Source organism: Anticarsia gemmatalis, chromosome 16 (genome assembly GCF_050436995.1).
Source record: "Anticarsia gemmatalis isolate Benzon Research Colony breed Stoneville strain chromosome 16, ilAntGemm2 primary, whole genome shotgun sequence".
Classification (NCBI taxonomy): domain Eukaryota; kingdom Metazoa; phylum Arthropoda; class Insecta; order Lepidoptera; family Erebidae; genus Anticarsia; species Anticarsia gemmatalis.
The window spans coordinates 6,269,907-6,283,784 of NC_134760.1; the positions used below are offsets into that span (position 1 = coordinate 6,269,907).

The 13,878-nt window shown below is 33.9% G+C and overlaps 2 protein-coding genes across 3 annotated transcripts; both read right to left on the reverse strand.

Annotated features, from left to right (window-relative positions):
* Positions 1–3,306: 3,306 nt before the first annotated feature.
* On the reverse strand, positions 3,307–9,861 carry Ate1 (arginyltransferase 1). The gene is made up of 8 exons (XM_076124353.1): positions 9,634–9,861; positions 9,429–9,555; positions 8,693–8,955; positions 8,344–8,424; positions 7,381–7,568; positions 6,847–7,008; positions 6,068–6,249; positions 3,307–5,198 (listed from the first exon to the last, which is right to left on the reverse strand). The coding sequence occupies exons 1-8, from the start codon at positions 9,716–9,718 to the stop codon at positions 4,790–4,792; spliced, it is 1,497 nt and encodes a 498-aa protein (XP_075980468.1). The 5' UTR covers positions 9,719–9,861; the 3' UTR covers positions 3,307–4,789.
* Positions 9,862–9,978: 117 nt separating this feature from the next.
* LOC142979449 (sialin-like) lies at positions 9,979–13,749 on the reverse strand. Of its 2 annotated transcripts, XM_076124354.1 has the most exons (12): positions 13,682–13,749; positions 13,449–13,595; positions 13,186–13,292; positions 12,732–12,861; positions 12,416–12,500; positions 11,870–12,087; positions 11,629–11,784; positions 11,315–11,450; positions 11,008–11,135; positions 10,481–10,591; positions 10,271–10,395; positions 9,979–10,166 (listed from the first exon to the last, which is right to left on the reverse strand). In XM_076124354.1, exons 1-12 carry the CDS (start codon positions 13,706–13,708, stop codon positions 10,058–10,060), a joined length of 1,479 nt encoding a protein of 492 aa, XP_075980469.1. In that variant the 5' UTR covers positions 13,709–13,749; the 3' UTR covers positions 9,979–10,057. The 2 variants fall into 2 exon arrangements, with proteins under 2 accessions (XP_075980469.1, XP_075980470.1); XM_076124355.1 differs by lacking the exon at positions 13,682–13,749 and having other exon boundaries at positions 13,456–13,594.
* Between the last annotated feature and the right edge of the window lie 129 nt (positions 13,750–13,878).

Consider the following 13,878-nt stretch of genomic DNA (forward strand, 5'->3'; position numbering starts at 1 on the left):
TCACTGAAGTACTCGGTACTCTACAAAAATAGCAGTAGTTGCTGATCAGATGGTACTAAATTAGAATTTCGGGTCGATAAAATAGATGTAAAAAATTGTAAATAGTAAAATCCCGGAATCAAACCAATGGTTGCTTCGGTCACGTCTAGTCACTCGGGTCTACAACAATTAACAAGATGCCTGACTGCTTTTCTATCACAGGTAATAGGAATAAATACCTAGTAGGGAGTTAGTAGAGAGCCTTAAATTGGATGCAAGATTCACGGCTGGCGGCTTCAATTTAGAATTTAAGATATTATTGGCCCACAAAGCTATAGAGCGATGGCCCGGTACAGCTACTTTATCTTGGAAATTCAGAGAATTATTTTGTTTAATCGAGGCTCTCGAGTGATATAAGTTGTCGGATTACCAAGTACTCCCAAAAACTATCCCAACATTAATCCTACTATCCAACTATCAAGAAGTTATACTACAACATTAAGGTACATAACTTACAATAAACTTTGTAATATTATAATTTAAAAAGACATCTACCTATTAAACAAATAGACAAGGTAAACCAGTTGGATACACAACACAGTAGCCAGATAGAACAAAACAACGCTCAGTGTTAGTGAGCATCGAGAATTTTATAGACCATCGCTTCTACTTTATTATTGTAAGGGCAGCGTCAAATTAGCCACAATCTGACGCACGCCTGAAGTGCGGTGGCCGTGCGTTTTTCATTCATCTAGATTTCTGTTTTATGATGAAGTGCGACTTTGTTGTGTTTAAAAAAAGCGCATACTTTAAAGTCCTAGTAATGTGTTTACTAGGTACAATGCTTGTTACGAGTAGTAAATTCATGATGTGCGCGAATTAATTGCTGACTTTCAGGGCTTTGATTGAAAAATATACGAATTATAGTTTTATTATCTGGCAATTTCACAATTGCTTCTGTAGAAGAAGTAACTAAACAAGTACAAAAACTTAGTTTATTAAAGTTGGTAGATAATATGAAAATGTAGCACTAAACTGCCATAGTTGTCGTACCAGCAGTTGTCGTATAGTGAGTGACTCCCCTACATCTTAGCCTGTGAGACGTAATGGTCGATATTTATAGATAATATTTATGAAAATAGCCATTTACTTTTAAGTTATAGAATATTGGCAATAATAAAAATAGTAAGCAATGTTTATCGCGTGCCATTGAACAGAAGTTCTGCAGTAAAGGGTTACTAAAAGTAAAGGCATAAATATACCTTATAATTTTTATAAGGAAATTGGTAGTTTAGGTTGACAATTATTTATTTTATTATGAAAGTAAGTATGTAATAATCCAGGTAACGATAACAATTGACCTCCACCAACAGGAGTCCGATTCAAACACTGAGATAACTTTGAAGCTTATAAAAGTCTGCCAGTCCGGGTGTGACTACTGCAGGACGGCAAATAAGTGATAATTAGCCAAGTAAACATGAGTAATAAGGGATCGAGTGCAAAGATCTAAATAGGGAGCCATTGCTCCGGCCGTTTGCAGTGTTGCACGCTTTTTATTCGTTTTATCATGAGAACGGTGTGGACGCGTATAAACCCAAGACCAGTTCTGGATGCGGGACAACATCCCGGTATAAATTTGTTCGTTGTCAGAATTATAAAGGAGCACTTACTGCAGATATTACACGTTTGCGTGAATTCATTTAGGACTTTATTTTTAACTTCAAAACGTTCGCAAAAGGCATTGCTGAAAAGCCTAAGGCGATTGCAGCTATTTATAAGTTTATCAGGTCTATTCATTTTATCTCAGAACCATTTGGTAGCTGTCTTTCTTTTTAAAAAGTGGCTTTTCTTTCTTTATTTCTTTGGTACCGTGCCTAAAGTCTTGCGTGGCAGGGACTTTTACAATCACACAAAATCGCCCAGACCCGAACCAAAACATTGTAACGGCGAAGTGAACTCTTAACAACTAGGCAACATTTATCTATTACCTTGTCCTCAAAATTTGTTAGTTGTCATTTTGCCAATAGGCGTTTAGCAAAAAACCTATAAACAACGGGCTCCATAGGGTCACCTTGTGTATGCATCATACACGCGTATTCAGATTTCTAGCCTCGCTATCTAGCTCGCCAGATAGTTAACGACTACATTGTTATGATAATGTCCACATCCGGTGCTCTTTTACTCGTTTACTTTTTTATGACGTCGTAAAGTATTACTGCTTATTACTTCGGTAGTCTAGTAGTCGTCAATTAGGCTTGCTGATCGGGAGTACGATTCCAGACTTGATAACTTTTACATTTTTAAGCGTAATTCGTAGTGTTGTCGTCAGCACTGATGAATCTAAACGGGTTACTTAAACCGAAATAAGTAGGTATTAGTCGTCAGGTTGCATCTTAACTTCTTGAGAGTTTGTTTCTTGTTAAATGATAAAAACAAGTACCTGAGCACTTATAAAATTCATATCTATCATTCATATCAGATCATTATTATCTTAAATCGATCCGCAGATGTTAAATTCTTGACGTTATTTAAGCTTATGTAAAAGATAAAATATCATTGACAAGTAGAAAAGTTTATCTCCAGACTCTGATTTGCACATTAGCACTTAATGTCCCGCAAACGAAACCACTAATCCGTAATGTCGCTTACGTCTATCCATTCATTGATACTCTTAGCTTCTCGTGTGCAAATATTTTCATAATCTTATGAAATATGTAGGTACTATTTTGAGGAAAATACCAAAATAAATACTGGAATCTAGACGAATGAAAAAATACTGACAGATGTCCGTCTCTACTTGTCTCGTCTCGATTCGATCAAGTAGGTACTAGGTACCTACATAAACTTTTAGTTATCATCTAAATATATTCATAAAACCTACCATTGTTGTATTTTTTTATCATTGGAATGACTTCCTTGTTTAGATTAGATATTAGAAAGCTTGGAAACTAAAAATTCGTAATTTAACTACTCAAACGTCCAATGGATACTAAAATATCCAAAATTATATTACAATACCCTCCATGGACGTTAGTAGGCACACGACAGACGACCTTTATTAGGTAGGTACCTAAGATGCTTATGGAATTCTGTCAAGATAAAAAAATAATGCATTCGAGACATTGCGATTACCAAAATTGTAATTCAGTAGTATTGCACAATTTAAAATTGTTTATAAATAAAAATTAATGCCATATCACGTGATGCTCTGATAAGTAAGTCAAACAATCTTTCTCTCAAATATTTGATAAGGTTTTAAAGACATTACCTACGTGTAGAACAGTAGTTTTTATGAGTGGAAATAAAACACAAATATTATCATTATTTTATTATATTTAATATCCAAATCATTGCACATAACTAAATATGATAACATGACTAGTTATTTTAACATAATGCCGTTAAGTACATTAAAGTAATATTGCTAGTACATTAGGTGGGTAAAACGTAATAATACATTTGTATAAGGGTCGGTTCACATCTGACGGAAGATGCGTCGGGCGTAGCTTAATGTGAACCGACCCATATTCGGTTGAGTGTAAACGGTCGAGTGTTTCTCTATACGTTTGTCTGTTCCAGCGTTACGCGACAGATCATACGCGACGTATGTTCCGTCAGATATGCACCGACCCTTAATATATGAAGTTACTAGGGGATGAATACATAAAATACTAACTCTTGCCTGCGACACCTCTTCCTATTACCCGAAATCCAAATCGGTTCAGGGGTTTAGGCTTAAAGAAGAGACAGATAGATAGACAAAGTAACTTTAGCATTTATGGCAAGATGATTGTGTCGAAACTTATAGTCATTAAATATGCATTGTAATCTGATGAGTAGAATTGTAATATATACAGCCTATTTTACATACAACTAAATCGAACCGAGGTGTTACACACCTTTGGGTAAAACCTGCGTGATGTTATTCAATAGGACATCATTATTTTCCTATACAACATAACAAATATGGTCAATATTGTGCAATATAATTGCTTGAACATATGTTTAAAATAGTCCGACTACTTAGTAGACTGCCTTACAATGCACGATTGAACTAGATTATTATTAATAATTCAGTGTAGGTCCGTAAAAAAATTGCTGTATCAAACAGTCCACTATCAGCTGCATAAGCCTGCGGGTCACTGATGTTCTAAAATATGAATTCTGTATATCTCCGTCAGCCATGAATGAACCTTGCATACAAGGCTCTTTACTAAGTTGTCGGACTATAACTGTATACGGAGTGTTAGCAGCACACTGATCTTATTTACCAATGTGTAAATAATATTGCGTTACATACATTTATTGGTCGACGCGTCGCCGTGATCCGGTAGTGTGTGACGAACATTCCCTTTACAAGGTCTGCTACCTATCATTTGACATTCTCACGTTTGTAACAAAAGAACACAGAGACGAATAAAACTTTAAATATTACTTGTAGGTGCGCCAACTATTTAGTACATAAATAATACGTTTCATAGCAACAGTTAAAGATCTTATCAATATCCCTGAACTTGTTTATTATCTCATGAAGTGAAGCGAAATGTATTCGGCCTTAATGCATTACATCATGTCTTGTGACGTCACTTAACATTTTAAAATAGTTGAAATAAAGCGATGATATATGACGATTGGAAAAAAAACTAAGAGTTTTTCAGCTTTGCGTGAATCAAGATGAAGAGAGTATTAATACGATTGATAAAAAGAACGAGACGTTTGTACTAAATCAATAACTAAACGATATTGGAAATACAATAACTCAGGACAAAGCAAACATATTGAACATCTATTAGACTAAATAAAAGTAGCATTATCTAAGTAAAATTAAGCTCTTAGCTGCCTTAGTGCCAACTAAACGAGCGTACTCTATGAGATCTTCGTTTTTCGCGTTATTTTTCTTACCGGCGTGTCTTTTATACGCCTTGTACAACATAACTGCGCCGTTCACCCACACAGGTATGTAGTTCAGATCACTTTCTTTCGGGAAATTGTTATCTACACTGTCAATATCGGGGTCTAGCCTCGAATACGGTGAAGCTTCTAACTTAGGAATACAGTCGACTAGTGGAAGCCATTTGTAGGTCTCAGGACACAGGAGGTCTGAGGGATAGAAGTTTCCTTTATACCTCATCTTGCGGCAAGAATGGATGTAGTAGCCCATGTAGTAATATTCAATTTGCGGACATACGGAGTGCAGCTGTCTTGTGAACTCGATCTCTCTAAAACAAAAACAGAATATAAATGGCCTTGTCATCAATGTTAACGTTACTGTATGTTCATTACGATGTCCCGAGTTTGATTACCGGGTTGGATGGAGTTGATGTTTTTCATTAAAAAACTTCTAGAGCGCTTTAAGTAACGTGTTTATTAAATTCCTATAGATATGGGGAAAAATAATAGTTAATGGTTTTCATACAGAAATGCTGTTTCCAGAAAACATGCGTAATATAACAAGGATAATGAAAATATAATACAACTCGTATCTCATACTCGTAAACGATTCTCAGTACAAACAGCTTCTGCATAAATGAATGCGTGAAAACTCATGTAATATTAATAACATTTATTACACGATAACAAGATTGACTAGATCTCATGGTACTATTCCATAGATCTGCATTTATTGTGGATAGAGACAAAACATACAAGCTCGAGGAAGCTTAGCGTAAACTAGTTAGTATATTATGCACAATCATTTCCTTTATATCACGTAAATGTTATTGTTATCACATACTTACTTCTAAAAAATAATTTCTATTCTCTATGTGACATTCTATTATTTTTTTAGATATTGATATGAGATTCAGCAAATATTCTCATGTCATACGTGCTCACGCCCAATAGAATTAATATAGAGAATTTTGGACCAACCCATTTTAAAATTAATTTTAACTAACCATTACTCTCACGTTGCATGATATACAATTGTGCAAATAGGTAATCTATTTGGAAATCAAACCCACGACTCCCTATACACTATGTAAAGAATAACACCTTTAATGATGGGACAGGACTATCTTTGCACACCGTTATAAGTAAGACAATCTTCATTAGTACAGACGAGAAATTTAAAGAAGAGTTCTTTTACCTTAACGCGCCATAAGTTCCTAAAGTCAGGTTCATATACTGTGGGTCATAGAAGTAGTAGACAGAGGAAACACACTTGGGCAGTATGTCTATGACACCGACTGCGATCAGCTTGCCGTCCAACCAGTACTGCTGGTGGAACGACCCGTAGCCGCAACGAGGCCCATTCTCTCTGTGCTCCTCCTACAAATTAAACAGTCATAGTCAGCCTGCGACCACGGCGAGTACCACCTGCGCCGAAACGTTAGGCATTTTAAGGTAAAATGCGTGATCGCGTTAATTCCCGTATCCTATTATATATTAAATTAGACAATTATTTGATTAGATTTTGATTTCATTTGGTTCATAAGTCAACAATGAAGAAGAGCTATTATTGAAGTCAGATTTTGCATTGTACTTATACCAAAATATATACCAATTTTATTGGTAACATAAAAAGTTATGTTATGAAAACATTAACAGATTGGAAGAGTTGTTTTTTTTATTTTAATCTTTATTGAAATAGCAGTTTTTGTTCCAGTGCAAATAATATTTATAAATACTTAAATATTTTGTATTCCTCCATAGTTTTATATGATAATTAGTAAACAAATTATTTCGCACAATTTAAATATTTAAAAGCCGACATTAAATTACAATAGATTAATAGCTAGCAACACTTAAACAAAAAAAAGCTAGTCCCCAATCAAAACACTATTTCTTTATCTATATCACTATCAACTTTGCATAATTATAAGGTATAAAATTAAAATATAATGCTTATGTGATAATTATACTCACCAACAATGGACTCTGTACCAAAAAGTCTTTGAATTTCACCTCAGTGCATTTGTCTGGCTTGTCATTATGAATTGTTGTTTGGTACTTGACATACACCTCATGAGTTGCTTTAGCTGTTGCCAACCATTCAGGACTTGGGGGAGCTGTTCTTACTAGTTTCATCTACAAATTAACAAAAAAATATATAAGTAGCACCAATAATTTAATGATGTCCATGGTAGAATGGTTCAAGTGGTGTGTGGTCTAAGGACTATTGATATGACTATATTTGAACATGTTGTCTGTATTGTTACGTGACACAAAACAAGTTAATAATATGGTAGATTATTTTTTTGACAGTGTGAAAATTGGATGCAAAAGGAAATCAACATAAAAAAAATAGTAGCCATTAAATTGTGAGAAAATTCTAGACTGTATCACTCTTTACCACTGTCTTGAAAACAAATTTACTCACATTACTCAAATACGCAAGTGGTTTAATAACAACAAAAAACATACAATGGTCTACCAAAAAACATAATGTATCATTGATACCTCTAGTTTATGTTTGACATCATCTGGCAACTCATTTATAAAGTCCTCAATTTGTTTTTCCTTGTTTTTGTGAGCATTGTTCACGGGAAGTACGTCAATGCCCTTTTCTCGAAGTTTTTCCAATTTCCTCTCTCGCCGTAATTGTTTCGCTTTTTTACATGGAGCCTTTGTTGGATCAGGCCCTGCGTCTGTAAAACATCAGAAGTTACTAAATCATTTTTTACGATAAATAGCTTACCCCCATTTTCTGAGCTACATTTAGCGGTAGTTTATGTATTCAATAGCGTTTTTTTATATGAATTTTAACGCTATTGAATTGATAAACTACCGCTAAATGTAGCTCAGAAACCGGAGGTTAGTGATTATTATTATGTATACATTAAATTAAATCAAATAATGTCCACTTACTTTTTAAACTAGTTTTATTTCAATAACATAACATAACAGTTGGTAGTCAGCAGGCTAAATAGATAAATAATAAAAAATATATTTATAAATTTTGTTTCATGTATGCAATGCAGGTAATGATTATGTTTGTGAGATAAATATATAGGTACCTATTTTTATATGTAATTATAAATTTTATCAGCAAGTGAATTTGTTTCTGAAAACTTCATATACCTAAATACAGACTTCCAAAGTAAACTTAAATAATTGGTTTGAACAATTTTTCGAGGACCTAACTAAGAGACTAAGAGGTTTTTCTATTCTTTGGCATGTTTTTTTACATCTTATTATTGCTGCCCATTAAACATCAAAACCTTCTGTAGAATAAATTCACCATACATAAATGTTCTCCTAGCTTATAACTGGCTACACCGGCTAATTTCATTGAAACTGGTAAACATTGCAGAATTTTGTTACTGGTACTTATGTCATTTCGGTCTCCAATATCTATTCACTGGACTTCTAGGTGTTAATACCAAATGGTAGTGCATATTTCAATCTATAAATAAAACCAACCTTTTTTAACTTTTGTAGTTTGAACAGCAGCAGAATCAGGCTGATTATTTACTCCCACATCATTTTGAACTGGAGTCTTATCTGAAAATGAAAATGTATTGTTGAAATAGAATTTATCAGTATTCAAACCGTGGCATACAACATTTAATATGTGTGACTATTTTCTTATCATTTCGAAATTCACTTTGTTATTGTAATTTTGTATAACATTTACTAGTATTAAAAAAAATTATACATACATTTTACAGCTTACATTTTTTTAAATCCAATAAGAAATAACTCACAACAGAACATGTACACAAGGTCTACTAATCTAAAATTTTAACACGAGAATAAAAAAAATTGACACCTTTTTCATCATCTCCAGTCATGTTCAAAGATTCACTATTTCTAAAAGTATCCAAGTTGATATTCTGTGGTTCCCTCATACTCTCTACAATCTGTTCTCCTCCCTCCTCAAACCCCTCTGCAAGAACTTCACTACCACTACTGCAAGTGGACATTTTCCTTCCACCTTCAGAAGCTGTTGTCTCTTGACCAGTCAAAAACTTGTTGACTCTCTTTAGCACTTTCTTTTGAGATTTTGTAGCTTTAAATTCTAGTGCTCGGCATCTGAATATAGAACAGCAGTATTTTAAAAGTAATGTCATAGTAACAGTTTAGTTTTGTAGATTTTATTTAATTATACTTATATGTGGTCATGTTAGTTCGTTATGCCAAAAGGATTATTATCAAAAACGGAAGGTTTATGTAAATGATCCTTAACCTTAAAACAATGTTTTTACTATAAAATGAATATTGAAAATGAATGCTAGGTACCATTGCCTAAATAGCACAATTAAGAATAAATAAATTTTAATACAGTACATTAATCTGAATAAGGTGTAGGTAGTTTCTATGTAAGGTAGCTGTAACAGGATAAAGTTTGATAAACTTTATCTGTAACTGTGTGTACATTTAAAGAACAAAGGATCCATGTACAACTGATCGTTTTTACTTACGTTAGGAATGTAAAATATGGGTGTTGTGTGAAATAACTATGCATTAGATACATTTTAGGATAATTTCATGTATTGTTGACGTACCGTATAGTGTACATTGGACAGCAGGTTACATCCATCGTAGGTTTGTAACAGTATTTTCCAGATCGCCTCCAGCCTCTATCAATCAAATCTTGATAATCACTCACAGTCAAAGCATGGGCCCACATACCTTTACAATAATAAACGCATTATTATCTCTCCTATAATTCAAATTATCCTAATAATATTACTCTGTTTATAAACTTACCATGGCTAAAATTAGTATCAGGACTTTTACAGTATCCACATTTATAACTTTCGTGTTCAGCAAAATATTCCACAAGGCTGTGCATTTTATATAACCACGAGTTATATCAATTGTCTGGCACCCGTTGAAGTGTAAATTTAATTAATAATTATGCTATTCTAAGCCAAAAGCGATCGAGAAGATGCAACAGTACATTGAGTGTTTAGTGACACTTGACAGTGACAATGACAAGCAACTCGTCTTGAATTAGCATTATTGACATTGACAGCGCGTAAACCAAAGACAAGAGTAAACTTTGAGACTTATACCAACCTGAATATGGACATTTTCTCGGGTAGAATTTACTACATACTTTACCTTAAACAAGTATATACCTATAACAATAAAATGAACTCGGAACTACTTAAATATTTATTCTAAATCATCATAAATTTGATTCCGGCGTCATGTTTGTTTGTGAAGACTTATCTTCATCAACTTCTATAATATCAGACATTGTTGTTGATGGTTTGGCCAGATATTTGGGATGAGCTCTGCAAAGCGGTTCGAATAAAATAAAATATTAAATGCCTACGTAATAAGAATAATGTACAATAGCAACTACCAGTAGTGTAAAATAATTACATATTTTAATTACCTAACACTTCGCGTAAAATTCCAATGCTGCACTTCAGTTTCGCCCCATATCAAAAACATGCATCCGCTTATTAGTAAAACTGTGGCATGAAAACACCAAATATGCTTCCAAACGTGCGGAAGATGCTAAAAAAGGTGTAAAAATGTGGTTCCTTAAAAAAATAGTTATTTAGTTACTAGTGTTACTACATAATACGAAACAAAAGAATACCTTATACTTTTGTGTTACAGATCCGACACAAAGAGATATCACTACACCAGACGTATTCCCAATAATTTTAATAACCGTATTAATCGAATTCATGAACATAGGCGTGAGTTCCTGAAAACAACAACAATAAGAATAGAGTTGCTCAAGGACTTGTAAGAGGCATAGTACAACTGAAGATTGATTTTCCTGGTAGGTAATGAACGTTGATTTATGGCTCTTAGATTTGCAAATAGATCAAAAAAACTTTGATTATTTTATTGTGCAACATACCTAAAGTACTTTGTACTTTAAGTAAGTAAGTAGGTGTTATAGCAAGATATGTCGGTAACAGTAAGAAACAAAATAACGAACTAACATGCCCAACTATGGTGAAAATTGTAGGTAAACACTAAAAGGTCTAAACTTAACATGAAGTAGTAAATGACAGATTAAATTGCCATGGAGTTTAGACGGGAGATCATCCAAATTGATAAAACAGAACAAACTCATTTCACTCTTAACATTAATCACCATTTTTTATAACATACATGACAAAGGTCCATGGTGAGGTCCATCCCAGCAGCTGTTAGCGCCACTGCTGTACTTAAAAGAACGGGTCCTGGTATCACATGTAGCATCCACGTTGAGGTCACCATTACACCCGGGATGACGTGCGCTAATTCAAATAAATAAAATTATTTATCATTTTAATATCAGCATAATAATACGTAAAAGTAGCAGGGATTTTCTGAACAGCTCCTACTACGTTTCAATCAAAGTTCTCACATGTACAAGTTGAGATTTAAATGTCGACTTATATTCGAGCTAATATAATGGAACTAAGCTACTACTTACAAACTAGTATGAAATATTTTCTTATGTGTGTAATTCGTCTTATTTGTGGCTTATGTTTATAGTAATGAAAAGTGTAAATTAGTATCGTGCCCAATACCAAACGGAAGAAAAACGGCACTGCAGTAATAGCTGAAGCCTGTAACAAATAAAAAAAGAGAATTACTTAAGTATAGTTACATGGAATTCATTTAAAACTGTTTTTTAATAAGCTCTCGCAATTCTTATCCTTTTGGACTAAGGTACATACTATCTGTTCCTGTCGAGCTTGTAGTATTTCCCTACTCAAAGTTGTTGGATTAAAGTTTAATACTAACACTATAAATGTTGTACCTAGCCACCTTAGAGTAATAGAGTGGTCCGTGAATGCAAAGTGATATAATCATCCATGAATATCCGAAATTTAAAATGCAGACCATCCAGAACGGTATAGACTTCAATATAAGTTTCCATGGAGTTCGAGAATTTGTTAACTGAAAGTGCAAAATTAAACCAACTTTATCTAGAATTCAACAGCTGCAAGCCCATTAGCACAGCAAAATCTTTGAGAGAACTTACTTTAATAGTGAAAATAGTCCCAATTGTATTGATTAAGTACGTCAGCTCACGTTCAGATATACAAGGATGTTTTCTTGGAACGTCGGTTACAACAAAGACCCAGGTGATCGCCCACAATATTTGCAAGCTACCAGCTAAATAGAATCCCACTGACCATCGTGAGTAGTAATGTACGGCGGAGCACATAATATACGTAGCGAAAGTTCCCATAGTGACGCCTAATTGCAAAAATACATAGAATTAAAACCTCGCCTTCGAAGAAAATAGGAACAGTATTCGACGCCTTCCTGGATATTATATAATACGTATCATGAGTTAAGTTAAACGTTTATTGAACAAGAATGTTAAATGTAATCTTAAACTTGTGACGTTCTTACTTTTTGAAAGGATCTACTTAGTTAATTTAAAAGGTTATTAATTGTTGTTTCGAATAAAATTAGGGTAAGCCGTGTGCCTTCATACTGATAAGCATTTGAAGTTGAAGTATGTACATAATCTTCATAGCCTACACATGTCATAGTCTATTGCAATATTTAGTTAACTTACCACTGTAGGCCCAAATTAAATGATTTCTTTCTGTCGGCGGCACCCAGTATCGTAATACTTGCACCATACTAGGCTGCATTGCTCCCTGATTTAAATATTTAAAGAACACATTCAGTAAAATTGTATTGTACTTAGCATGAACTAGATATAATACGATTTAAATCAGTTTTATAGACAGTGAGTAAATGTAGAAGTATCGTAGGTGTAGTATTTTTGAAAGTCTATATTTGAGGAACAAAATTCATATCACTATGTTACTGCTTGTACGTCGGTTACTGTAATAAATAAATGCACTCATAAAAGTATAAATACTAACAGCACAAAAGCCTTCTATGGTTCGAACCATAAACACCATCCAAAAGGTGCTGTAAGCAGCAGCTGGAGTAAGGCAGCTCATCACTCCAGACAGCATGCCTGCGATACCCACCACCCATGTCGGTCCTAACCTGTAAAACAATATTAGGACTTTTTCCAGCCGTTTGAAAACTCAAAATAAACAATAACTTGGTTAAAGTGGTTATCAGACCGTAACTTCAACGTGACTTTTGCAAGAAGATCGCTAATTTGCTTGCCATATAGAACAAATAACTTGTGTCACTTGTGTGACGTGATACACAAAAATTTGCTTCGGGTTTTGTTGTACATTATGTCACTGTCTTGGACTGGGAATCTCCCGGAAAATCCATCATGAAGTAGTTAGGTCAAAAAAATGGAACAGTAACCTAAACTACAGGTTATTACAGGTACGTAGATTTAATTTTTATTCTCACCGATCTGCCAAATTGTGAAAAATGGGAAAACAAATACAGTATCCTATATGGTATGCAGAAAACAGCTTTCCCATTTTCATGCTATCCCAATTTACCAAATCGACCATCTGAAAAATGTTAAATCTTAATTGAACTACTTCGTCTTATAGGCAAAGCCTCCTTTATGGAATTACAGCTTTGACAAAATAATTCAAAATATATAAACTACTCAACACAGTATTTCTATACATTTCTAAGTACATAAGTATAACTAGGTGTCTTACCCCTGACCTGACAGTAGAATACTTTATGGTTACGTTAAATTCTGGTTCGTCTCTTTTGACCAATTGCGCCATGTCCACTATGTGCACACTCAGGTTATTACGGGCAATGTATATTAAAAAATACCCGAAGAATATCATTATTCCCACCTATATAACAAAATAACTCCATTCATTAACACTATTCTACATACCATACAGTGAGTATCAACTTTCAATAACTAAGGTAAACTTACTATTGCCCGAATCCTGATGGTAAACATTACTATGACTAAATATTTACATGACAATTTTCAAGTCTCGGCCATAACCATATTGAATTCATATAGCGATGTAAATTATATTTTGACCTTTGTTCGGATACTTGCGAAATTTTAGGCAACGTGTTTTTCTTACTAAGATCTTCTCCCTTACTATTATCAAGACTTTGTTA